General features: G+C 48.5%; 1 protein-coding gene across 1 annotated transcript in view; it reads right to left on the bottom strand.

The window, feature by feature from the left end:
* Positions 1–12,085, bottom strand: part of CNN3 (calponin 3) — a 42,105-nt gene extending 30,020 nt beyond the window's left edge. The window contains exon 1 of the mRNA XM_029062458.2: positions 11,915–12,085. Coding sequence (XP_028918291.1) covers positions 11,915–11,971 — 57 coding nt within the window. The 5' untranslated portion in view covers positions 11,972–12,085. The remainder of the gene's footprint in view (positions 1–11,914) is intronic.
* Positions 12,086–26,291: the final 14,206 nt, after the last annotated feature.

The raw sequence follows: 26,291 nt of genomic DNA, 5'->3' as shown, positions 1-26,291 counted from the left end.
TTCCAAATATGGGGAAAAAGTTCTGTAGCCAGCAGGATACTGCAAATGCCAGGACTGATAGCCTGCCATGGAAGCTCAAAATGTCCATGAGACTCAATTAGTATTTTCCTGTTCTTCCACAATTAGACACACCATTGCCTGTCCCATGTAAAAATATCACCCCTTCAACAACAACAAAAAAATCAGCAAGCAGTTGGGCAATGAAGTCAAGAGTTGGGGGAGGAAGAAAGATGTTCACTTGCTTGGGGAGTCTGGTTAACATGTAGGTAACCCTATATATAACTCTCTTACTCTAACCACAACTAAGACTATATGGTTCTTCAAAATGAATGGACACTAAGAAGAATATACTAGTTGTGTCAATAGCCAACAACAGAAGGGAGGGGACATAAAAAGTATTCAAGAACACCTGATTTTGGATTTGTGTTTTTTTGTTTTAATGGTCTTTGTTACGTACTTTCTATGTACCAGGCACTGTAGTAAACGCTGGGGTAGATACAAGCTAATCAGGTTGAATCCGATCCATGTCTCACGTGGGGCTCACGGCCTTAATCCCATTTTACAAATGAGGGAACTGAGGCGCAGAAGTGAAGTAACTTGCCCAAGGTCCCACAGCAGACTAGTGGCAGAGCCAGGATTAGAACCCAGGTCCTGCTGACTCCCAGGCCCAGGCTCTATCCACTAGGCAACGCTGCTTCTCATAAGTTGTGCTAACGGATACTTGAGATATGACAGGGCCTGCCTGACCCGATTTTCTTGAGTCCACCCCAGAGCTCAGCAAAGAGCACTCACTGACTAGAGACCATTTAACTCGGTACCAAATATACTACATTCCAACAAGTCTGTCACAAAGTCCTTCACCAGAATTCTAGCAAGCAGTAAAATGGATTGATTTATTAAAGTTTCACTTCCCTCTTGCACATTCCACCCTGGCAGAATTACTAATGATGATGATGATGATGGTACTTGTTAAGCGCTTACTACGTGCCGAGCATGAAACACCGAGGGTGGGCACTAAAAGGGCGGAGAGGAGATACAAGAAGTATGGGCTACCCACAGAGAGACTCGATTGAAAGCAGGGGAAGTAGCCTTTCTTTACATCTACAATGCAAACGCACAAACTGCTGGAAAAGGAATAAAAAGAAAAGTGTTAGTTCCTATAAATAGCACAGACGCCCTTCCTCTCCCTCTAAAAGACCACCCCCATGATCCAGGCGCTCTTCACACCTAGACCGTCAGCTCCTTGGGGGCAGGGACTGTGTCTACCAACTCTATTACACTGTACTCTCCCAACTGCTTAGTACAGTGCTCTGAGCACAGTGAATGCTCAATAATCACCACTGTTTGACTTAATTACTATCAACCTCCTCACTGGTCTCCCGGCCTCCACCCCCTCCGGGATACACTTCTGTACTAGTGTCACTGGTCTGCTGCTGGCCTGAATCATCTTTCTAAAAACCTTGTTCTACAGCCATCTCTCCACTCCTCAAAAACTTTAAATCATTACCCTTTCCTCCAAGCGCTTAGTACAGTGCTCTGCACATAGTAAGCGCTCAATAAATACTATTGAATGAATGAACATCAAGCAGAAACTACTGGCCACTGGCTTTAAGGCAGCCCAATCAGCTCTCTCCCTCTTACTCACGTACTCTTCTCTTCCACTACATGCCAGCTCACGCTCTCAAGATCCAGCCCCCTTCCCGATCTCTTCCCTTGTTCCGGATTCTCCCGCCCCCAGCTCCTGGCTCACACCCTTCTTCCCACCGGGAGCTCCCCTTCCCTCTTCAACCCTGCCAGACCACGGTTTTTCCCGGCTTCAAAGCCCTTCTGAAGTTCCACCTCAACCAGGAGGCTTCCCCAAGTAATCTTTCTTCTCTCCAAGTCATATCCCTCCCTCTACTCACACACACGCAACCACTTCTGAACAGAATGACTTTCATGCTACACCACCCAAGCGTTTACTCATCTCTAAATCCAGCAGCGTGGCTTAGTGGAAAGAGCCTGGGCTTGGGAGTCAGAGGACGTGGGTTCTAATCCAGGCTCCGCCACTTGTCTGCTTGTGATCTGGGGCAAGCCACTTCACTTCTCTGTGCCTCAGTTCCCTCATCTGGAAAATGGGGATGAAGATTGTGAGCCCCAGGTGGGACAACCTGATTACCTTATATCTACCCCAGCGCTTAGAACAGTTCATGACATATAGTAAGCACTTAAATGCCATCGTTATTTCCATCCTCTTCTACGTTCCGTCTGTCAATTATTCTGGGTGTCACCACTCCCCACCCCCATTCATATGCATTATTACCTGATCCGAGCTACACAAAACAGACTGTGACCCCGTTTTGGGGCAGGGATTGTCTCTGTTGCCCAAGTGTACATTCCAAGCGCTTAGTACAGTGCTCTGCACACAGTAAGCGCTCAATAAGTACGACTGAATGAACAGGATTCCTCTTCCAGGAAGTCTCTGCTCAAGCCAAAATAAAAGTGTTCACTCAAATCACTGTAAAGCCTCAAACAGGAGTCATTCGGCCATTAACCAGCAAGATTTCCTGGTGATCCTTTTCAGAAGTTCTTAAATACTACTCTAGACTGACTTCGGGCTACCATATATATATTTCACGGAGTCCATCCTGTTGCCTCTATTTCAAATAGCAGTTCCACCATCAGCAGACATTCTTAGGTTGCTTCAGGAGCCGTGAGCCATCCACACTTTGGCCCATATGAGTCTGCAGTCCACAGTGGCGCCTGAAGTTGGAGGAACCTAATCTAACTTTAAACGGCTACAGAGTTATTATACCCACATCGCTGTTCAGGGGGCTGTAGAAACTACTGTCGGCCCTCTCCACCACCCCAACCTGAATCTGAGGTGGTCACAAGTCTCAAAGTTAATTTAAGCCTTCTACACAGGCTCTAGATTGCAAGCTCACTGTGGGCAGGGAATGAGTCTACCCAACCCTATTATATTGTCCTCTCCCAAGCACTTAGTACGGTGCTCTGCACGCAGTAAGTGCTCAGTAAATACAAATGATACTGAAAAAAAAATGGAATTAGTTTATGCTCATTTTCACATTTGATATTTTTACATTTTCAAGGGCTACTAAAAGTACAGAGAGTGAAATGTAAATAGTTAACTTTTCCCTGAACTAGAGCGGTAATGATAGGGAGTTACTCCGATGCGCCATGCCGTGTTCAATTATTGAATCGGAAAGGAAAGAAAAATGTCAGCCTTCATTTAATGTCAGCACATTGGGGTCCCGGGACCAAGTCTGACCTGCTGCCACTGACCAAGATAGAGCTGGGCTCCAGATTAGGCCGAAGAGAACCAGATTCTTCTCATGAAACACTACTATTCTCTTTAGGAAGCACACAGCCGTGCCTTTACCATCCTCCTAAAATGATCTGAACTGGAATCCACTGGGGAAAAAAACAACAAACCCATTACTTCATTAAAAAGCAGCTCCCTCTGATATAAATAACCAAGTCTGACGGCAAAGCATCACAGAAGGCAGAATCTTACTGTTTTTAAAAAAAAAAAAAAAAGGACTACACATGGGCTAACCAAGAGGGTTTAAAATCAAGGCTTAAATGGGTGCAGCGTATAGTCAACAGGCTGATTTAGAAGATTTTGTGGTCTTGGCTAAATCAGATTTAGAGAGTCAACCAATAGGATTTACAGAACCCCTTCTGTATGCAGAGAATTGTATTAGGGACTTGGAGTATATATGACCCTCCCCCGCTTCAAGGAGCTGATAATCTCGAGCATTTCTTTAGAAGAAAGGATAGATTTCACAGACCAGTAATAATGGCTAAATATGGTAGTGCCATCCCTTCTCCTAGTTGCCCTGCTTGAAAAAACTGAAAGGTGAGACAGAGGCAGACTTTTGAATTGATTGGATGGGAGGGAGAAAGCCAAAAGGGGCATGCTAGGGTGACACTATTGGCTCCGTGGCTTTGGAAGGTCACAAAATGTCGTTTTAGGCTAGTACGCTACAAGTGTCACTTGGTGTTTTTTTTAACGAGAGACATTTTTGGCAAGCAACTTCTCCATTTTACGAAACTAGATGTGAGATGTTAAGAGCCAAGAAACGATCGCCAAAATCAATACCTCATTTACCGGGTAAAAATCAGGAAGGTTTTCCCTTGGTCATCCAAAGAGAGCCACCACCCCCGAGACTAGAAAATATCTGCTACAATTTAGATGACAACTGGGCAGATAATGCAATTCCTGAACGTGAAAAATAAAATGGACGTGCTACCGATTAGCTCTACGAAGCAATTAAAATCCTTTAGCTGTGAATGGATGAAATTTGGGGCTTTTTTTAGTTTTTAAACCATGGCAAAATCAAAGAGGTCTTCAGAAAGCTGAGCTCGATCTTCAAAAGCTCTATGTTTGGAAACACCCAAGTTTTGAATCAAAGTTCCTTGAGCCTTTTTTCTACGTTGTCACGCAGCATATGCTCTCTCAGAAGCACACTAAGCCGAACTGACCAACGGAGAAAAATGAGGCAGGAAAAAAAAGGGGGAGGCCCCAGAGAGATATAGAACAGAAGGAATGAAAGCAGATGGCAAATTTTTACCCTAAATTCAAAAGCAGAGATTAGCTAAAAGATAACAGTGCACTCTGAGAATCATTTCAAAACATATCCTGTGAAGCATTTCCTAAGCAGTAGCCATCACGGAGAGAAGGGACAGTATTACCAAAGCCCTTATGTGGACATATTCTAAGAAATTAGGGGGTTTGCTCCTTCAAAATATATTTAGGCGTCACAGAAGTGGCTGCCGAACCCAGCCTCGAGGTTTCTCATCCGTGGAAAAGCCCCCAAAGGAAGCTGGGATTTCTACTCTCCCCACATAAAATAAGAAAAAGGTCCTCGAAGCTTTTTACATCCAAACACTCGTCAAACTCATCTTTTTAGATCGAAGGAGTATCGCCCGACACTAAGGACCCCGAAACCGTGGCAGGACACCGAGGCTTTGACGATAGCACTAACTCCTCCGACGCCGCCCAACTGGATGCGGCCCGAAAGATGCCGTGCGTTTTCAGGTTCGGTCCCAGTCCACCCCGGGAGCAACGAGTGACATCCTTGCATCCGGCCGGCGCTCCGCACAGTGAGCGCTCAATAAATACGACCGAATGAGTGAATTCCTTCATTCAATCGTATCTCCTGAGCGCTTCCGGCGTGCAGAGCGCTGTACTGGGCCCCTGGAAAGTACAATTCAGCCACAGTGAATGACGCGGAGGGGGATGAATTCGGTGGTGATCCTGAAATGCTTGGGTTCCCAGGAGGTTAATGGAAACTAAGGCGGAGCGGAGCGGCCCTTCTTTGTGGAGTCTTTGGGCTGGAAAGGCCAAAAGGGAGACAATGAGCATTCTGTGCCCGGGCGCCCAGCAGGCTGATTGGCTGGTCGTCGCCGCCCCCTCCTCTCCCTCCATCCCTCCCCTCCATCCCTCCATCCCTCCTCTCCTTCCATCCCCTCCCTCCATCCCTCCCCTCCCCCCCCCAGAAGCCCCTGATGTCATTTGCTTGGAATGTCAGGGAAGGAGGGGGCTGGGGGAGGGGCGGAGGGAGGAAGAGGAGGGGGATGGAGGAGGGGGATGGAGGAAGAGGAGGCCTCATCTTCTTCCCCGGATCCCAGCCAACTCCGAGAGGACCAACTCCCAACTTCTCCCAGCCGCGGGCCGGTGGATAATAATTACGGTATTTGTGGATGCTTGCCGATCATATTTGCTGCGCCTGCTGTATGCAGAGCACTGTACTAAGCGCTCGGCAGACTCATGTCCGTATCTGCAATTTATTTCGAGTAACATCTGTCTCGTCCCCGCCTCCGTCCCCCTCCCAGACTGTGAGCTCTGTTGCGGGCTGGGGATGTGTCTGCGATACCGTGCATTCATATATATAGTGCATTCAGTTGCAGTTAATGAACGCTTATTATGCGCAGAACACTGTACTAAGCGCTTGGGAGATGTATCTGTAATTTATTTCTAGTAATATCTGTCTCGTGTCCTCCCCCGTCCCCCTCTCAGACTGTAAGCTCCTTGTGGGCTGGGGATGTGTCCGCTATATTATGCATTCATATATTGCGCATTCAGTTGTAGTTAATGAACGCTTATTGTGCGCAGAGCACTGTACTAAGAGCTTGGGAGAGTACAATTCAGCAATAAAGAGAGACAATCCCTGCCCACAATGGGCTCACAGTCTAAAAGGGGGGCGACAGACATGAATACAAATAAACAGACATCAATATAAATAAATAAAATGACAGCTCTGTATATAAATAGTGTGGGGCTGGGAGGGGGGGAAGAGCAAAGCGAGCAAGTCGGGGTGACGCAGAAGGGAGTGGGAGATGAGGAAAAGCGGGGCTGCACACAATATTTCTTGAGTGCTGTGTGCGGAGCACTGTACTAAACGCTTGGGAGACTATAATAACTTCCCCTCTAGACTGTTAGCCCGTTGTTGGGTAGGGATTGTCTCTATCCGTTGCCGAATTGTACTTTCCAAGTGCTAACTACAGTGCTCTGTACACAGTAAGGGCTCAATAAATACGATTGAATGATTGAATGACTTGAATGCCTGTATCTGTAATTTATTTCTATTAATGTCTGCCTCGATTTCCCCCCCCCCCACCCTCTTCCCCGCAGACTGAGCTGGTTGTGGGCTGGGGGTGTGTCTGCTGTATCGTGATATGGGACTGTCCCAAGCGCAAAGCAGAGAAGCAGCGTGGCTTAGTGGAAAGAGCCCGGGCTGGGGAATCAGAGGTCGTGGGTTCTAATCCCACCTCCGCCACTTAGCTGTGTGACTTTGGACAAGACACTTCACTTCTCTGTGCCTCAGTTACCCCATCTGTAAGATGGGGATGAAGACTGTGAGCCCCGCGTGGGACAACCTGATGACCTTGTATCTACCCCCGAGCTTAGAACAGTGCTTGGCACAGTAGCTTAACAAATTCCGTCATTATTATTATCGTTACAGTGCTGTGCACATAGTAAGTGCTCAAGAAGGTAGGATGACACGTAAACGCCATATTTTAAAGCTCTACTAAGAGCTCACCTCCTCCAGGAGGCCTTCCCAGACTGTGCCCCCCTTTTCCTCTGCTCCTCCTCCCCTCCCCATCACCTCGACTCCCTCCCTTTGCTCCGCCCCCTTCCCCACAGCACTTGCGTCTATTTGTATAGATTATTTATTACTCTATTTTATTAATGATGTGTATATATCTAGGATTCTACTGATTCTGATGTTGTTGATGCCTGCCTACTTGTTTCGTTTTGTTGTCTGCCTGCCCCCTTCTAGGCTGTGAGCCCAGTGTTGGGGAGGAAATGTCTCTGTTGCCCAACTGTACTTTCCAAGCACTTGGCACAGTGCTCTGCACATAGTAAGCGCTCGATAAATACCACCGAATGAACGAATGATTGAAGGAATGAAAGGACCTAACAATACAGCCGGCCCACGCCCCGCTGGCCAGGATGGGCACGGGGGAGATGGAGGGGAAAGGAGGGGATAATAATGTTGGTATTTGTTAAGCGCTTACTATGTGCAGAGCACCGTTCTAAGCGCTGGGGTAGATCCAGGGTCATCAGGTTGTCCCACGTGAGGCTCACCGTCTTCATCCCCATTTTACAGATGAGGGAAGTGAGGCCCAGAGAAGCGAAGTGACTCGCCCCCAGTCACACGGCCGACAAGTGGCAGAGCCGGCATTCGGACCCATGACCTCTGACTCCCAGGCCCGGGCTCTTTCCACTGAGCCACGCTGCCATCCCCGCTCCAAGTGAGCACTTTGTGGACGCCCCAGCTGGAGCGGGGAAGAGGACGGGGGATGGGAAAGGGGGCGCAGAGACCCCCGTGGGGTCAGTTTCCCCGCAGACAACAGGGAGGCTTTCTTCCTCTGGGCCGCAAGCTCGCCACGGCCAGGGCACGGGCCCACCGACTCCGCAGGACTGGACTGGACTCTCCCGGGCGCTGGGGACAGCATTCCGCATGCGAAAAGCGGTCCATCTGTCCCCAGGGGGCGGGGCGGTGGCAGGCCTGGCCACTGGCTTCGAAGCCATTGTGCTTCTTCGAAAAGAAAGGAAAGGGGACGGGGTGGCGCCGGCGGGGGTGAGGGAGGGGGCTGCACACCGGCGCTTAGCACAGTGCCTGGCACATAGTAAGCGCTTAATACATACTATCATTAGTATTATTATTACAGTGAGCACTTAACAAATACCATCATCATCATCATCACAGCAAGCGCTTAACAAATACCATCACTATTATTATAGTAAGCGTTCAAGAAATAGATACCACTGAAGGTGCCAAGCCTGAAGGCGCGCACCTCCTCCAAGAGGCCTTCCCAGATTGAATCCCACTTTTCCTCATCTCCCACCCCCTTCTGCATCACCCTGATTCGCTCCCTCTGCTCTTCTCCCCCTCTCCCAGTCCCAAAGCACCTATATCCACATCGGTAGTTTTATTCATTCGCATTCACGTCCATCTCCATGCCCCTCTAGACGGTGAGCTCCTCATGGAGCTCTGTTTATTGTTATTATCGTTGTGCCCTCCCAAGCGCTTAGTCCAGGGCTTTGCACACAGTGAGCGGTCCATGGATACGACTGAAAAGTGTCCTGTTCCCCCCCCCCCCCCGGGGAGGCGCTCAATAAGTACGACGGAATGAATGCACAATGTAGTTTCCCCCAAGCGCTCCGTGCAGTGTTCTGCCCCCCAGTACGCGCTCAATAAATACGATGGCATGAATGCACACTGCAACTTTCCCCCAAACGCTCCGTGCAGTGCTCTGCCCCCCAGCAGGCGCTCAATAAATACGACTGCACGAATTCATTCATTCAACGGTATTTATTGAGCGCTTACTATGTGCAGAGCACTGTCCTATGCGCTTGGACCGGACAATTCGGCAACAGATAGAGACAGTTATATTGTAGTTTCCCCCAAGCGCTCCGTGCAGTGTTCTGCACCCCCCCCCCCGTAAGCGCTCAATAAATACGATGGCATGAATGCATGCTGCAACTTTCCCCCAAGTGCTCCGTGCAGAGTTCTGTCCCCCACTCTCCAGTAGGCGCTCAATAAATACGACGGCATGAATGCATACTGGGGTTTCCCCAAGCGCTCAGTACAGTGCTCTGCCCCCCCGGTAGGCGCTCGATAAATACGATGTCACGAATGCATAGTGGGGTTTCCCCCAAGCGCTCAGTACAGTGCTCTGCCCCCCCCGGGTAGGCGCTCGATAAATACGATGTCACGAATGCATACTGGGGTTTCCCCCAAGCGCTCAGTACAGTGCTCTGCCCCCCAGCAGAAGCTCGATAAATACGATGTCACGAATGCATACTGGGGTTTCCCCAAGCGCTCAGTACAGTGCTCTGCCCCCCCGGTAGGCGCTCGATAAATACGAAGTCACGAATGCATACTGGGGTTTCCCCCAAGCGCTCAGTACAGTGCTCTGCCCCCCCCGTAGGCGGTCAATAAAAACGATGTCACGAATGCATAGTGTAGTTTCCCCGAAGCGCTCAGTACAGTGTTCTGCCCCCCCCCCCCGTAGGCGCTCAATAAATATACGATGGCACGTATGCACAGTGGGGTTTCCTCCAAGGCTCCGTGCAGTCTTCTGCCTCCCACCCCCCAGTGAGCGGTCCCTGAATCCGACGGGCATGAATGCGTACTGAGCGTTTCCCCCGAGCGACCCCCGGGCCCGGTAAGAGGTTGAATGAGCAGGAGGAGGGTGAAGGCCTCGGGGGGGAGAAGGAGGAGAAGGAGCAGGAGCAGGAGGACCGAACAACAACAACAACAACACCACGAGGAGGAGGAGGAGAGAAAGGAGGACGAGGAAAAAAGGAGGAGAGAGAAAAGGGAGGAGGAGAAGAGGGGGAGAGAAGAGGGAGGAGAAGAGGAGAGGAGCGGGAAAGGGAAGAGGAGGACGACGAGAGAAAGGGGGGGAGGAGGAGAAAGAGGAGAGGAGCAGGAAGGAAAGGAAGAGAGAGAGAGAGAGAGGGACAGGAGGAGGATCTAGAGGAGGAGGAGGAGGAGAGGAGGAGCAGGAAAGAGAAGAGGAGGAGGAGAAGAAAGAGGAGAGGAGCAGGAAGGGAGAGAGGGAGAGAGGGGGACAGGAGGAGGATGAAGAGGAGGAGGAGGAGAGGAGCAGGAAAGGGAGGAGGAGGAGGAGGAGGAGGAGGAGAGAAAAGGGAGGAGAAGAGGAGAGGAGCAGAAAGGAAAGGGAGAGAGAGGGACAGGAGGAGAGGAGCAGGAAAGAGAAGAGGAGGAGGAGGAGAGAAAAGGGAGGAGGAGAAGAAGGAGAGGAGCAGGAAGGAAAGGAAGAGAGAGAGAGAGAGGGACAGGAGGACGAGGAGGACGAGGAGGAGGAGGAGAGGAGCAGGAAAGGGAGGAGGAGGAGGAGAGAAAAGGGAGGAGAAGAGGAGAGGAGCAGAAAGGAAAGGAAGAGAGAGAGGGACAGGAGGAGGATGAAGAGGAGGAGGAGAGGAGCAGGAAAGAGAAGAGGAGGAGGAGGAGGAGGAGAGAAAAGGGAGGAGGAGAAGGAGAGGAGCAGGAAGGAAAGGAAGAGAGAGAGGAGGAGGAGAGGAGCAGGAAAGAGAAGAGGAGGAGAGAAAAGGGAGAAGAGGAGAAGGAGGAGGAGAGGAGCGGGAAGGAAAGGAGGAGAGAGAGAGGAACAGGACGACGACGACGACGACGAGGAGGAGGACCAGAAAAAAGGGAGGAGGACGAAAAGAAGGAGGAGAGGAGCAGGAAGGAGAGGAGGAGGAGGAGGAGGAGGAGGAGCAGAGAGAGGCAGGAAAGAGAAGAGAGAAGAACAGGAGGAGGAGGACGGCGAAGAGAAGGAGGGGAAAGAACACGAGGAGGAACAGGGGAGGAAAAAGGAGGAGGAGGAGGAGGAGAGAGAGAGAGAGAGAGAGGGACAGGAGAAGGAGGAGGGACAGGACGAGAGAAAGAAGGAGAAAAGGAGGAGGAGGAGGAGGGAGAGGAGCAGCAAAGAGACGAGGAGGAGAGAGAGAGGAACAGGAGGACGAGAAATAGGAGGAGGAGGGAGAAGAGGAGGAGAAGAGGGAGGAGGCGGCGGCGGCGGCCTGTCCCCGCTGGGCGACAATGGGTCGGGAAGAGGGAAGAGGAGGGGAAAGGAGGAGAAAAGAGGGAAGAAGAAGCAAGAGTGGATGGAGGAAGAGGGAAAAGGAGGGAAGAAGAGAGAAGAGGGAAAAGGACGGAAAAGAGAAGAGGGAGCAACAGGGAAAAAGAAAGAAGAGGGAAGGGGAAAAGAGGGAAAAAGAGGAAGAGGGAGGAAGAGGAAGAGGGGGGAAGGGGGAAAGAGAGAAAAAGAGGGAGGAAGAGGAAAAAAGGAAGAGGGAAGAAGAGGGAAGGGGAAAGGAGGGAAAAAGAGGAAGAGGGAGGAAGAGGGAAGAAGGGGGAAGGGGAAAAGAGGGAGGAAGGGGGGAAGGGGAAAAGAGGGAAAAAGAGGGAAAAAGAGGAAGAGGGAGGAAGAGGAAGAGGGGGGAAGGGGGAAAGAGGGAAAAAGAGGGAGGAAGAGGGAAAAAGGAAGAGGGAAGAAGAGGGGAGGGGAAAGGAGGGAAAAAGAGGAAGAGGGAGGAAGAGGGAAGGGGAAAAGAGGGAAAAAGAGGGAGGAAGAAGTAAGAGGGAAGAAGAGGGAAGGGGAAAAGGGGGGAAAAGAGGGAAAAAGAGGAAGAGGGAGGAAGAGGAAGAGGAAGGGGGGGAAGGGGGGGAAGGGGGAAAGAGGTTAAAAGAGGGAGGAAGAGGGAAAAAGGAAGAGGGAAGAAGAGGGGAGGGAAAAAGAAGGAAGAGGGAAGAAGAGGGAAGGGGAAAAGAGGGAGGAAGGGGAAAAGAGGGAAAAAGAGGGAAAAAGAGGGAAGAGGGGTCACGGTGCCCCCCACCCCCCCCCTCCATGCCCCCCCCCCAGGACCGACCTTGTTCTTCACCTCGGCCGACAGCCCGTAGGAAGGGCCCTTGTTGAAGTGGGTCATGGCGGGCGGGCGGGCGGACGGGCGGGCGGACGGGCGGGCAAGCGCGAAGGGCGGCGGCGGCTGCTGGTGCGCGGGGCGCTGTGCGCGGGGCTCTGCGCTGCGCGCTGCACTGCGCCTCCCGCCTCCCTCCCAACCCGGCCCGCCCGCCCCGAGGCGGAGGACCCACCGCCCGCGGGGAGCCCCGCCCCCGAACGCCAGCCCGCCAATCGACGCCCTCCGGCACGCCCGCTCCCTCCGCCGATTGGCGGAGGGGCCCGTCGATCGGGCCGTAGCCCCGCCCCCCGCCCGAGGCCCGGCTCTCCGCCAATAGGAGAGCGGCGCCGACGAGGCCCCGCCCCTCCTCGGCCATTGGCGGGGGAGGCCCGCCGATCGAGCGAGGGCCCCCTGCTCGGAGGGCGGAGCCCTCCACCAATAGGGAAGCGGGCCCGGGACCGGACACGTCCCTCCGAGCGCCTTCGACCAATGGGAAAGCGGTCCCTGGCCAGGACACGCCCCCTGGCGCCGTCGACCAATAGGAAAGCGGTGTCTGGCTAGGACACGCCCCCCGGGCGCCCTCGACCAATAGGAAAGAGGGCCCGGGCCCGGCCACGCCCCCCGGGTCCTCCTCGAGGGATGGGGAGAGGGGGCGGGGCGCAGGGCCCGATTGCCAGGCAACCGGCAGACATCCCCTGCGGAGAAGATAATTATTATTAATAATTATTATTATTAATAATAATTATAATGACGTTGGTATTTGTTAAGCGCTTACTATGTGCCGAGCACTGTTCTAAGCGCTGGGGGAGAGACAGGATCATCAGGTTGCCCCACGTGACCCTCACAGTTAATCCCCATTTTACAGATGAGGGAACTGAGGCCCAGAGAAGTGAAGTGACTTGCCCACAGTCACACAGCTGACAAGTGGCAGAGTCCGGATTCGAACCCATGACCTCTGACTCCCAAGCCCGGGCTCTTGCCATTGAGCCACCCTGCCCAAAAAAAGCCAGTGGGGCCCAGGCTCCCCCTTTGTCTGGCTGCTGCTGACCCAACCCTGGGCTACTCCTATGTAAGTGCTTAGTACAGTGTCCTGCACATAGTAAGCACCCAATAAATACCTATGAATGAATGAATCACCCTCCGGGGAGCTGCTTGCTTTAGTGGAAAGAGCCCAGGCTGGGGAGTCAGAGGTCGTGGGTTCTAATCCCGGCTCTACCCCTTGCCTGCTGTGTGACCTTGAGTGAGTCACTTCACTTCTCTGGGCCTCAGTGACTTCATCTGGAAAATGGGGATTAAGACTATGAGCCTGATGACCTTATATCTACCCCAGTGCTTAAAGAGTGCTAGGCACATAGTAAGGGCTTACCAAATACCATAATAATAATTAAGAAGGTCATGGGTTCTAACCCCAGCTTCGCCAATAGTCTGCTGGATGGCCTGGGGCAAATCAATTCACTTCTCTAGGCCTCAGTTCCCTCATCTGTAAAGTGGGGATGGAGATTGTGGGACAAGGACTGTGTCCAACCCGATTTGCTTGTATCTACCCCAGAGCCTAGTACAGTGCCTGGCACATAGTAAGCGCTTAACAAATCCCCCAATAATGATAATGGCATTTGTTAAGCGCTTTACTACGTGCCAAGCACTGTTATAAGGAAGCGCTGGGGTAGATACAAGGTAATCAGGTTGTCCCATGTGGGGCTCCAAATCTTAATTCCCCATTTTACAGTTGAGGCAATCGAGGCATGGAGAAATTCAATCAATCAATCAATCTATTTATGGAGCGCTTACTGTGTGCAGAGCATTGTACTAAGCACTTGGAATGGACAATTTGGCAACAGATAGCGACAATCCCTGCCCAATGACGGGCTCAAAGTCTAAAAGGGGGAGACAGACACAAGCAAAGCAAGTAGTCAGGCATCAATACCATCAGGAATTGCGTAGCTTGCCCAAAGTCACACAGCGGACAAGTGGTGGAGTCAGGATTAGAACCCACATCCTGTGACCCCCCCCAAGTCTGTGCTCTTAACAATAATAATAATAATAATGTTGGTATTTGTTAAATGCTTACTGTGTGCACAGCACTGTTCTAAGCGCTGGGGTAGATACAGGGTCATCAGGTTGTCCCATGTGAGGCTCACGGTTAATCCCCATTTTACAGATGAGGCAACGGAGGCACAGAGAAATGAAGTGACTTGCCCACAGTCACACAGCTGACAAGCGGCAGAGCTGCGATTCGAACCCATGACCTCTGACTCCCAAACCCAGGCTCTTTCCACTGAGTCACGCTGCTTCCATTAGGCCATGGGGAAGCCCCAAAAGGCCAAGGATGATCTCTCCCCTTCCCCTGGAGAAATGAGGGGCAGTTGAGCCTGCCGCCATTACTGGGTCATTGGCCGCTTGTCTGCCGTGTGACCTTGGGCAAGTCACTTCATTCATCCATTCAACCGTATCTATTGAGCACTTAACTGTGTGCAGAACACTGTACTAAGCACTTGGGAGAGTACAATATAACAAGAAACAGTGACGTAACCTGCCACGTGGCTCAGTGGAAAGAGCCCGGGCTTGGGAGTCAGAGGTCATGGGTTGGAATCCCAGCTCCGCCGCTTGCCAGCTGTGTGACTTTGGGCAAGTCGCTTAACTGCTCTGTGCCTCAGTTACCTCATCTGTAAAATGGGGATTAAGACTGTGAGCCGCACGTGGGACAACCTGATCACCTTGCATCCCCCGGCGCTTAGAACAGTGCTTTGCACATAGTAAGTGCTTAACAAATATGACCATTATCATTATTATTATTATTATTAGAGTTGACATCAACACAAGAAAGTAAAGTTACAGATCTGTACATAAGTACTTTGGGGCTGGGAGTGGGGAAGAGCAAAGGGATAAAAAAAATGGCAGATCTGTACATCAGTGCTTTGGGACACAGAGAGGGGAAGAGCAAAGGGAGCAAGACAGGGCCAAGCAGAAGGGGGTGGGAGGTGAGGAAAAGTGTGCCTCAGTTACCTCATCTGTAAAATGGGGATCGAGACTCTAAGCTCGTTGTGGGCAGGGACTCTGTTTATTGTTGTGTCATACTCTCCCAGGCGCTTAGTACATTACTCTGCACCCGGTAAGTGCTAAATGAATACGAATGCATGAATGAATGAATTCCGCCATTTCCCCTCTCTGTAATTTATTTTAATGTCTGTCCCCACAGTCCCTAGACTGTAATAATAATAATTATGGTATTTGTTAAGCGCTTACTATGTGCTGAGCACCGTTCTAAGCTCTGGGGTAGATACAGGGTCATCAGGTTGTCCCACGTGAGGCTCACAGTCTTCATCCCCATTTTACAGATGAGGGAACTGAGGTACCGAGAAGCGAAGTGACTTGCCCCCAGTCACACAGCTGACAAGTGGCAGAGCCAGGATTCGAACCCATGACCTCTGACTCCCAAGTCCGGGCTCTTTCCACTGAGCCACGCTGCTTCTCTATACCTAAGTGCTGTAGGGCTGGGAGGGGGGTGGCGGTGAATACCAGATGTTTTGAGAGTACAGAGCCAAGTACACAAGATGACACAGAATGGAGAGGAAATTGGGGAATTAAGAACTTAGTCGGAGAAAGCCTCTTATAGGAAATGTGATTTTAAGAGGAGCCCTCTTGTCAGAGATGTGATTTTAAGTGGGCTTTGAAGGTGGACAGAGCGGTATTATAATCTGGCATTTAAGTCCTTACCGTGTGCTGAGCACTCTAACTAGCAGTGAGGTCAGACGCAGTACATCACCTTGATTCTATTTATTTGCTATTGTTTTAATGAGATGTTCATCCCCTCGATTCTATTTATCGCCATTGCTCTCGTCTGTCCGTCTCCCCCGATTAGACCGTGAGCCCGTCAGAGGGCAGGGACTGTCTCTATCTGTTACCGATCTGTTCATTCCAAGCGCTTAGTACAGTGCTCTGCACATAGTAAGCGCTCAATAAATACTGAATAAATGAACACAGTCCCCGTCCCACCTGAGGCCCACAGTGTAAATAGGATATTAAAAAAAAGGATTTTTTAAAAATCCTTTTAAAATTTTTAAAAAGATATGATTTTAAAAAAATATTGTTTTTGTCTGTCTGTCTCCCCCAGTTAGACTGTAAGCCCATCAAAGAGCAGGGACTGTCTCTATCTGTTACCAAATTGTCCATTCCAAGCGCTTAGTACAGTGCTCTGCACATAGTAAGCGCTCAATAAATACTACTGAATGAATAGGAGGGAGAGCAGCTATGTTATCTCTACTTTTACAACAGGAAACTGAGGCACACGGAAGTTAAGTGACTCGCTCAAGGCCATAGAGGAGGCAAGCTACAGAGTGGGGATTAGAACCCACGTCTCTTTTGTATCGTACTCTCCCAAGTGCTTAGTACAGTGTTCTGCACCTAGTGAGCGCTCAGTGAATACTACCGATTAAGTGATGGATTCTGAGTTCCACTCCTAGCGCTCTTCCCATTAGGTCACGCTTCTTTCTACACCAAGAGGGTAAAGAAACAGGGACAATGATTTCCATTAAACCTGGGGAAATGGAGATTTTTAGAAATCTTTCTCATCTCCTCCAACACTGACCTTAATCAATCAATCAATCGATCTGATATTTACTGAGCGCTTACTGTGTGCAGGACTAAGCGCTTGGGAGAGTACGGCACAACAACAGAACAGACACATTCCCTGCCCGCAACGAGTTTACAGTCTAGAGGGGGAGACAGACATTAATATAAATAAACAAATTACAGATATGGACAAAAATGCTGTAGGGTTGGGGGCGGGTGGTGAATAAAGGGAGTAAGTCAGGGTGACACAGAAGAGGAAAGGAGAGCTAAGTCAGGGAAGGCCTCATGGAGGAGATGGGCCTTCAATAAGGCCGTGAAGGCGAGGAGAGGAGAAGGGAGGACTTTCCAGGGAAGAGGCAGAATGTGGGCGAGAGGTCGGTGATGAAATAGACAAGATTGTGGTACGGTGAATCGGTTGGCATTAGAGGAGCAAAGTGTGCGGGCCAGGTTGTAATAGGAGAGTAGCGAGGTGAGGTAGGAGTGAGCAAAGCGATTGAGTGCTTAAAGCCGATGCTTGACCTGGAGGCGGATGAGCAGCCCCCGGAGGTTCTCAGCGAGTGGGGAAACATGGACCGAACGCTTCTGTAGAAAAACGATCCGGGCATCAGAGTGTGGTATGGACTGGAGTGGGGAAAGACTGGAGGCAGCGAGGTCAACAAGGAGGCTGATGCCGTAACCAAGGCAGAATAGGATAAGTGCTTGGATTGACGTGGCAGCATTTGGAAGGAGAGGAAAGGATGGATTTGGGTGGTGTTGGGAAGGTAGGACTGACAGGATTGAATATGTGGGTTGAATGAGAGAGGGGAGTCAAAGATAATGCCAAGGTTTCAGGCTCGGGAGACGGGAAGGATGGTGTTGCCGTCTACAGTGATGGGAAAGACAGGGGGAGGACAGGGTTTGGGTGGGATGATACGGAGTTCCGTTTTGGACATATTAAGTTTGAGATGACGACAGGACATCCAAGTAGAGAAGTCTTGAAGACAGGAAGAAATGCAAGACTGCAGAGAGGGAGAGAGATCGGGGATGGAGATGGAGATCGGGGAATCACCCGCATAGAGGTGGTAGTTGAAGTCACGGGAGCAAATGAGTTCTCCAAGGGAGTGGGTGACTGAGATGGAGAATAGAACTGAACCTTGAGCTACACCCACTGTTAGGGGGAGGGAGGCAAAGGAGCCGCCTGCGAAAGAGACTGAGAATGAGCGGCCAGAGAGATGGGAGGAGAACCAAGAGAGGACAGTGTCATGAAGCCGAGGTTGGATAATGTTTCCAGGAGAAGGGGGTGGTTAACATTGTCGAAGGCAACTGAGAGGTGGAGGAAGATTAGGATGGAGCAGGGGCTGTTGGATTTAACAAGGAAGAGATCACTGGTGACCTCTTGCTCACGCTCTGCCCTCTGCCTCTTATTATTCTGATGGTATTTGTTAAGAACCTACTTGGTGGAAAGTACCGTTCTAAGTGGTTGGGGTAGATACAAGTTAATCAGGTTGGGCCCAGTCCCTGCCCTCTCTGCCTCTTATTATTCCAGTGTTTTTAAGAACCTACTTGGTGGAAAGTACCGCTCTAAGCCAAATGGGGCTCCTAGAACTCTATTTATTGCCATTGTTGACTCTATTTATTGCCATTGTTCTTGTCTGTCCGTCTCCCCCGATTAGACCGTAAGCCCGTCAAAGGGCAGGGACTGTCTCTATCTGTTGCCGACTTGCTCATTCCAAGCGCTTAGTACAGTGCTCTGCACATAGTAAGCGCTCAATAAATACTATTGAATGAATGAATGAATGAACTCCCTCTCCCTTCACATCCGACAGACCACCACTCTCCCATCTTCAAAGCTGTCTGGAAATTACATATCCAGACTGTAATCTCCTTGTGGGCAGGGAACATATCTGCTAAACATATCTGCATTTTCTTTATATTACTGTCTGTCTCCCCGTCTAAGCTGTAAGCTCATTGCAGGCAAGGACTGTGTCTGTTTATTGTTATATTGTACTCTCCCAAGAGCTTAGTACAGTGCTTTGCAGGTAGTATGCGCTCAATAAATATGATTCAATGAATGAATGCTAATTCTCTTGCACTGTACTCTGCACATAGTAAGCACTCAATAAATACCCTTGATTGATTGATCGCTTGTAGGAAGCCTTTCACAATTAATTTCTAACTTCCCCACCTGATATCCTCCAACAGCAATTCCAGCCCTTCATCACCACCCAAGAAGAGCCCTGAATGCTAGGTAATAATAATGATAATAATTATTATGGTATTTGTTAAGTGCTTACTGTGTGCCAGGCACTGTCCTAAGCGCTGGTGTGGATACAAGCAAATTGGGTGGGACACAATCCCTGTCCCACGTGGGACTCAGAATCTCAATCCCCATTTGACAGATGAGGTAACTGAGGCCCAGAGAAGTGAAGTGACTTGCCCAAAGTCACACAGCTGACAAGCAGCTGAGCTGGCATTTGAACCCATGACCTCTGACTCCCAAGCCCATGCTCTTTCTCATCTGTTGTGCTCTCCCGGATGCTTATAAAGTACAGTCTGTTGCACATAGTAGGTGCTCAGTACTTGTTATTGATTTAGTGATTGATTGATTGATTGATCTCTTTGGAGCTTGATGTTTCCTGCCCATCTTGGATTTAGTTGGCATGGAAGGCTAATAATAGCTTCCTTAGTGAATCCCCCAAAATTGGTGTGAGAAACAGCAGCATGGCATCGTGGATAGAACACTGGCCTGAGGGTCAGAAGGTCATGGGTTCTAATCCCAGATCTGCCACTTGTCTGCTGTGTGGCCTTGGGTAAGTCTCTTCACTTCTCTGGGCCTTAGTGACCTCACCTGTAAAATGGGGATTAAGACTGTGAGTCCTACAGGGACTGTTTTCCAACCCAATTTGTTTGTATCTATCCCAGTGCTTAGTACAGTGCCTGGCACATAATAAGCGCTTAACAAATACCATAATTATCCAGCGCTTAGGTCAGTGCCTGGCACATAGTAAGCACTTGACAAATATCATAATTATTCAGCGCTTAGGTCAGTGCCTGGCATACAGTAAGCACTTAGCAAACACCATGATTATTATTATTATTGTTATAAGTAGCTTCTTGTTTAATGATCCCTTTCCGCTGGCAATGGACTCCTTTGACTATATTTCCGCCAGGATTCTATTTTTTCTATTGTATCCACTCTTTGCACTCCCCCAACTTAACCAAATCCAGAAGCCCCAAACAGTTCATCCAGCATGGAGAAGGGAAATGTTAAAATTCTGACTCACATGCTCACAAGCATATTTGTTTTTCCAGTTACCAGTTAATGCAGTAATTCTTGTTCTGCAAGAGTAGAAGATGGCAATCTAACGATCCATCTTACAGAAAGAGAACAAACCCTAAATTGCATCATTCCTGCCAGAATGAGGCAAAAACAGCTATTGTAACCAAGTAAATGTAATAATAAATGCTGTTGAGTTTGCAAGATGGATCTCAATTATCTTCTCTGGGGATATCTCGGAAAAGGTCTGTTGCCATCCACAAGCTGTCCACGGAGGGAAAGGAAGCATCGTGGCCTAGAGGAAAGCCTGAGTTCTAAACCCACCTTGCCCATTGCTTGTCGTGTGACATTGGACAAGTCACTTAACTTCTCTGTGTCTCAGTTTCCTCAACTGTAAAAGTAGGATGAAATATCTATTCTCTCTCCTACTTAGACTGTGAGCCCCATGCGGGGCAGGATCGGTGTCCAACCTGATTAGCTTGGATCTACCCAAACACTTAGAAGCCGTTGTTGGGCAGGGATTGTCTCTATCTGTTGCTGAATTGTACATTCCAACTGCTTAGTACAGTGTTCTGCACATAGTAAGCGCTCAATAAATATGAATGAATGAATGAATGAATGAATGACACAATAAATGCTTAATACGTACCATTAAGAACAACAAAAAAAATCTTTGGATATATTGATGACCAAGCACAAACCTCTGAATGTTTTATTGCAATGAATCTACTTCCCTCAACTCCCCATAAAAACATTTAATCACCCCTCCCGCTCCCCCCAAAAAGCCTTCATCATAAAGCACATCAAACTCTCTAACCTAGTATTTCTCATTTGACCTTGTGAACTTGTTGACCCTCGGTCTAGCTGAACCTCAATGTTCTCTCTCGGTCCCTTAGACAGGCCATCAGGGCTTTCAAAATTCACCGCACTTTGTTCTCTGTTCTGTCACTTCGAGGTATTTATTCCCCCTTTTGATGACTTGGTTCCCACTGTCTTGATCGTTTGGAAAATTTCCCTCAGCTTGCTATTAGTCAAGATAATATCTTTGCTATTCCATTGGTTTCCAGTAGCCACATTTGCCTCAGCACTCTCATTGTTCAGCCTGACCCAAGACCTGTTCAACAGTATCTGCCCTTCTTGCTTCCATTATCACAGCTCTCAGTCTCTGATAAATATAATTTCATGTAGTCCTTTATTCACTCCATTCTGTTTTGATTAAAACTGGCTGCCCAACCCCCAAAGGGCATTTTTACTGTTATTATTACTATTATTATTGGTTTGTGTTGAGCACTTATCATGTGCCAGGCACTATTCTAAATGCTACGCTAGATACAAGATCATCAGGTCAGACAGGATCCTTGTCCTACATGGGGTTGACAGCTTAATTAGGAGGAAGAATAGGTATTTAATCCCAATTTTACAACTGAAGAAACTGAGGTACAGAGAAGTGATCTGCTCAAGGCAAGTGGCAGATCCAATTTTAGAACAAGATCCTGCTGTGACTCCCAGGTCCACGCTCTTTCCACTAAGATGACTAGACTAGAAATACACTGATTAGACTCTAGACTATGAGATTTTTTTTTCCATCTCACTCTCAAATAACTCAACTTTAAGATTTATAGATTCAGAATAATTTTCTTCAACACCTTCTACCGATTTATGAATTTATGACATAACCACTTTTCTGCGGTAAAGCTCCACGTGGTATAGCTCCACGTGGCTGCCCAGATGGTATTTACTTAGGATGATTAAAATGGGACTCATCTTCCTTCCCAAATATTGTCCTCCAATTAGCTTTCCTATCGCAGTTGATAGCGCCCGTCTCCGTGTCTGTAGACCACAACTTCGGCATCCTCTGTGACTCCGCAATTTCTTTCAACTCACACATTCGACCTATAGATGAATCCCAATCGTTTCACCTCCAAAATATTTCCTGGATCCCTCCATCCAAGTGGCTACTCACCTGGTCCAGTTGCTCTTTATATCATAGTTGATTACAGCGTTCATCAGCTTCCTCACTGGACTCCCTGCCTCCAACCTCACCCCTCTCCAAGTCTTACTTCATCTGGGTCCTTGGATCAGTTTTCTAAAATGTCATTCAGCACATATCGGTCCACTAGTCCACTCTCTCTTCTTTGAAAACCTTCAGTAGCCACCCATTCCTCTCCACATCAAACAAAAACTCCTAACCATTGTCTTCAAGGCACTTTGTAACCTCTCTGCCTCATTCACTGTGCTATGCACTATCCACTCTCTTCTCCCCACTTCACCCCAGCTCGTGCTCCCCATTCTTAATTAATTAATTATGGTATTTATTAAGCACTTACTATGTGCCAAGCACTGTTCTAAGCACTGGGGTAGATACAAGGTAATCAGGTTGTCCCACGTGGGGCTCACAGTCTTAATCCCCATTTTACAGATGAGGTAACTGAGGCACAGAGAAGTTAAGTGACTTGCCCATAGCAGGCACAGAGAAGTTAAGTGACTTGCCCATAGCCACACAGCTGACAAGTGATGGAGCTGGGATTAGAACCCACTACCTCTGACTCCCAAGTCTGGGCTCTTTCCACTGAGCCATACTAACCTCACCTTCATACCATGCCTTGTTCTTCCACCTCTAAACCCGTTCTTTAACGCCCTTTCTCTTGCCTGAAAGTCCCTTCCTCTTCAAAGCCGCAGACCACAGCTCCTCCACCTTCACAGCCTTCTGAACTCCCATCTTCTCCAGAATACTTTCATGGATAATAATAATAATAATAATGTTTGTACTTGTTAAGCACTTACTATGTGCAGAGCACTGTTCTAAGCACTGGGGTAGATACAGGGTAATCAGGTTGTCCCACACGAGGCTCACAGACTTAATCCCCATTTTACAGATGAGGTAACTGAGGCACTGAGAAGTTAAGTGACTTGCCCACAGCCACAGTATTTATCTCTGGTCATCTCCTTCCAACTATCATCTCCACACTCTTCACCATTTAGCCCTTATATTACTCCCATAAAACTTTTGTCCATATCGATCTGTTATATTATACTCTCCTAAGGACTTGGTTCAGATCTCTACAATCAGTCAGTCGCATTTATTGAGCAGAGAACTGTACTTAGCACTTGGGAGAATACAATATAACAATAATATAGACCCCTGCCTGCAGTGAGCTTACAGTCGAGAAGTGCTTAAGCAGGAGGTGCTCAATAAATATAGTGCTCTTCTCACTCTAGGCTTCAAGGCTCTCCATCCCCTTGCCCCCTCCTACCTCTCCTCTCTTATCTCTTTCCACTGCCCACCCCGCACGCTCCGCTCCTCCGCCGCCCACCTCCTCACCGTCCCCCATTCTCGTCTATCCCGCCGTCGACCCCCGGGCCATGTCCTCCCGCGGTCCCGGAACGCCCTCCCTCCTCACCTCCGCCAAACTCATTCTCTTCCCCTCTTCAAAACCCTACTTAAAGCTCACCTCCTCCAAGAGGCCTTCCCAGACTGAGCTCCCCTTTTCCCTCTGCTCCCTCTACCGCCCCCTCACCTCTCCGCAGCTAAACCCTCTTTTCCCCCCATTTCCCTCTGCTCCTCCCCCTCTCCTGTCCCATCCCCTCGGCACTGTACTCGTCCGCTCAACTGTATATATTTTCATTACCCTATTAATTTTGTTAATGAAATGAATATCGCCTTGATTCCATTTATTTGCTATTGTTTTAATGAGACGTTCAACCCGTCGATTCTATTTATTGCTATTGTTCTTGTCTGTCCGCCTCCCCCAATTAGACTGTAAGCCCGTCAAAGGGCAGGGACTGTCTCTATCTGTTACCGATTTGTCCATTCCAAGTGCTTAGTACAGTGCTCTGCACATAGTAAGCGCTCAATAAATACTATTGAATGAATGAATAAATAAGATTTATTTATATATATTATTATTTAAGCATGTCTTATGCCTAAATGTAAATTTGTGCCTCTCTCCCCATTAGACTGTAAGCTCCTTGAGAGTAAAAAGCACATCCTCTACTTCTATTATACTCTTCCAAGCCCTTAGTATAATGTTCTGAACCGACTAAGCACTCGGTAACTATAACTGAACGATTGATTGATTCATTGTTAAGAAGGAAGGATAATAATATTGATGATGATTGTGGTATTTGTTAAGTTTTACTATGTGGCAGACACTATACTAAGTGCAGGAGTAGATACAAGCAAATCAGGTTATGAAAGGGGCTCTATGGTGTCTATCCTAATCTTGTAGATCTTCAAGGAAGGAGAACATTTTATTCCCTCTTGGAAACACCTTTAAAGCTGTCATAAAGTTATTTGAATCACACAATATTTACAGGCCTCCATCAGCAGTACAAGTCCAATTCCTCTTGTTTTGAACACAGTGGAAGAGAACAGCTGGTGAGGAGCTTTCAAATAATAACCCCTAATAAACTTGGTCATTTACTTGAAGAATGCGTAAGCCTGTAATTAAAGAGTGTCGAATTTGGCATGACAGTTAACATAGAGCTACGTTTTAAGCTATGTTATATTTGAATACATCCCCACTTAAGGCTGGTGTTTTTTTATCAGTTTCACAAGGGTTCTCTTGGCGGTGGGAGGCACGGGGGAGGTTTTTTCACATCACCCCAGGCTCTGGGAGTATGGCGGGGGGGAGTCTTCTTGCTTGTTGAGCTCCGGAGCTGAGGTGAAAGCTTGCTTCTGGATCGAAGACCTTGGCCCTTAGCTAACTGCCACCAGACTCCTGGTCTGGAGTCAAGATATGCCCTGCCCTCACTAGGTCAACCAAGGAGGATTTTTTTCACATCACTGAGTGGAGGCCACGGTGGAGGCTTCCTCCCCTGGAAGCAGCATGGCCTAATGGATAGAGCACGGCCCTGGGAGTCAGAAGGACCTGGGTTCCAATCCCCGTTCCACCAATGGTCGGCTGTGTGACCTTGGACAAGTCACTTTGCTTCTCTGTAAATCACCCGATTAGACTGTCTCTATCTGTTGCCAACTTGTACATTCCAAGCGCTTAGTACAGTGCTCTGCACATAGTAAGCGCTCAATAAATACTATTGAATGAATGAACTTCACCTCATCTGTAAAACAGGGATTAAGACTGTGAGCCCCATGTTGAATGTGCATCTACTCTAGCGCTTAGTACAGTGCCTGATACACAATGAGTGCTTAACGAATACCACAATCATCATTATCGGGCACGAGTGAGGGGGGATCTTTGTCCTATAGGAGAGGGTGGAAGAGGAGGATGAATGTAATTGTGCCATTCTAGGAGAGAGAGAGGGAGAATGAGAGTTTTGGCCACAGCAGAGCGGGAAGGGGATGGGGGAATTTTAATCGGGTAGAGTGAAGCAGCGAACAGTAGGAGTTTAGCCGTAACGGGGAAGAGGAGAGGGAGAAGGAAGTTTTTAACCACACTGGACGGGTAGGGGGAAAAAGGCATCAAAGATTATTTCTGCCAGAGAATAGAAGTGGAGTGGGGTGAAGCAGGAGAAGGGGGATGGAGACAGGTAGAGAAGCAGAGCTTGCTTCTCCTCCTCAACCCAGCTCTCTCCCCAAATCAGCCTTAGAGCCAAACAGAGCTCTTTGTGGTGACTCATTCATTCATTTATTCATTCAATTGTATTTATTGAGCCCTTACTGTGTACAGAGCACTGTATTAAGCGCTTGGGAGACTAGAATACAATAATAAACAGATACATTCCCTGCCTAAAATGAGTTTACAGCCTAGAAGGGGAAGCAGACATTAATATAAAGAAATAAATGACAGATAATGTACAGAAGTTCTGTTGGGTTGGGGGGGATGAATGAAGGGAGCATGTCAGACTGACACAGAAGGGAGAAGGAGAAGAGGAAAGGAGGGCTTAGTCAGGGAAGGCCTCTTAGAGGAGATGGGCCTTTAATAAGGCTTTGAAGGGGGAGAGAGAGTAATTGTCTTTCGGATACGAGGAGGGAAAGCATCCCAGGCCAGAGGTAGGAGTTGGGTAAGGAGTCAGCAGCGAGGTAGATGAGGTCGAGATAAAGTGAAAAGGTTAATATTAAGAGGAGCAAAGTGTGTGAGCTGGGTTATAGTAGGAGAGTAGTGAAGTGAGGTAGGAGGGGGCAAGATGATTGAGTGCTTTAAAGCCAATGATGAGGAGTTTTTCTTTGATGCGGAGGTGGGTGGGCAGTTATTGGAGTTTCTTGAGGAGTGGGGAACCAAGGCCTGAACGTTTTTCTAGAAAAATGATTCAGGCAGCAGAGTGAAGTATGGACTGAATTAGGGAGAGAGAGAGGAAGCTGGGAGGGCAGCAAGGACGCTGATACAGTAATCAAGTAGTCACCGTCTACCTTGCTGTTTTCAAAATAGTGCTTTTGAATAATGAATTGAACTAATATTTTAAAACATCTATAGATAAAAAGTTAAGTTTCTTTAATTTAGCTGCTGTAAGCCTAAATTGCCATACCACTATTAAGGCTATCTCAATAAAAGGTAAGCCTTTCTAAAGTACCTAGAAATGAAAATTTTTACTCATTAGAAATAGTAGTGGTAATGATAGTAT

Source organism: Ornithorhynchus anatinus, chromosome 4 (genome assembly GCF_004115215.2).
Source record: "Ornithorhynchus anatinus isolate Pmale09 chromosome 4, mOrnAna1.pri.v4, whole genome shotgun sequence".
NCBI lineage: Eukaryota > Metazoa > Chordata > Mammalia > Monotremata > Ornithorhynchidae > Ornithorhynchus > Ornithorhynchus anatinus.
This window is presented reverse-complemented; position numbering and strand designations above follow the sequence as displayed.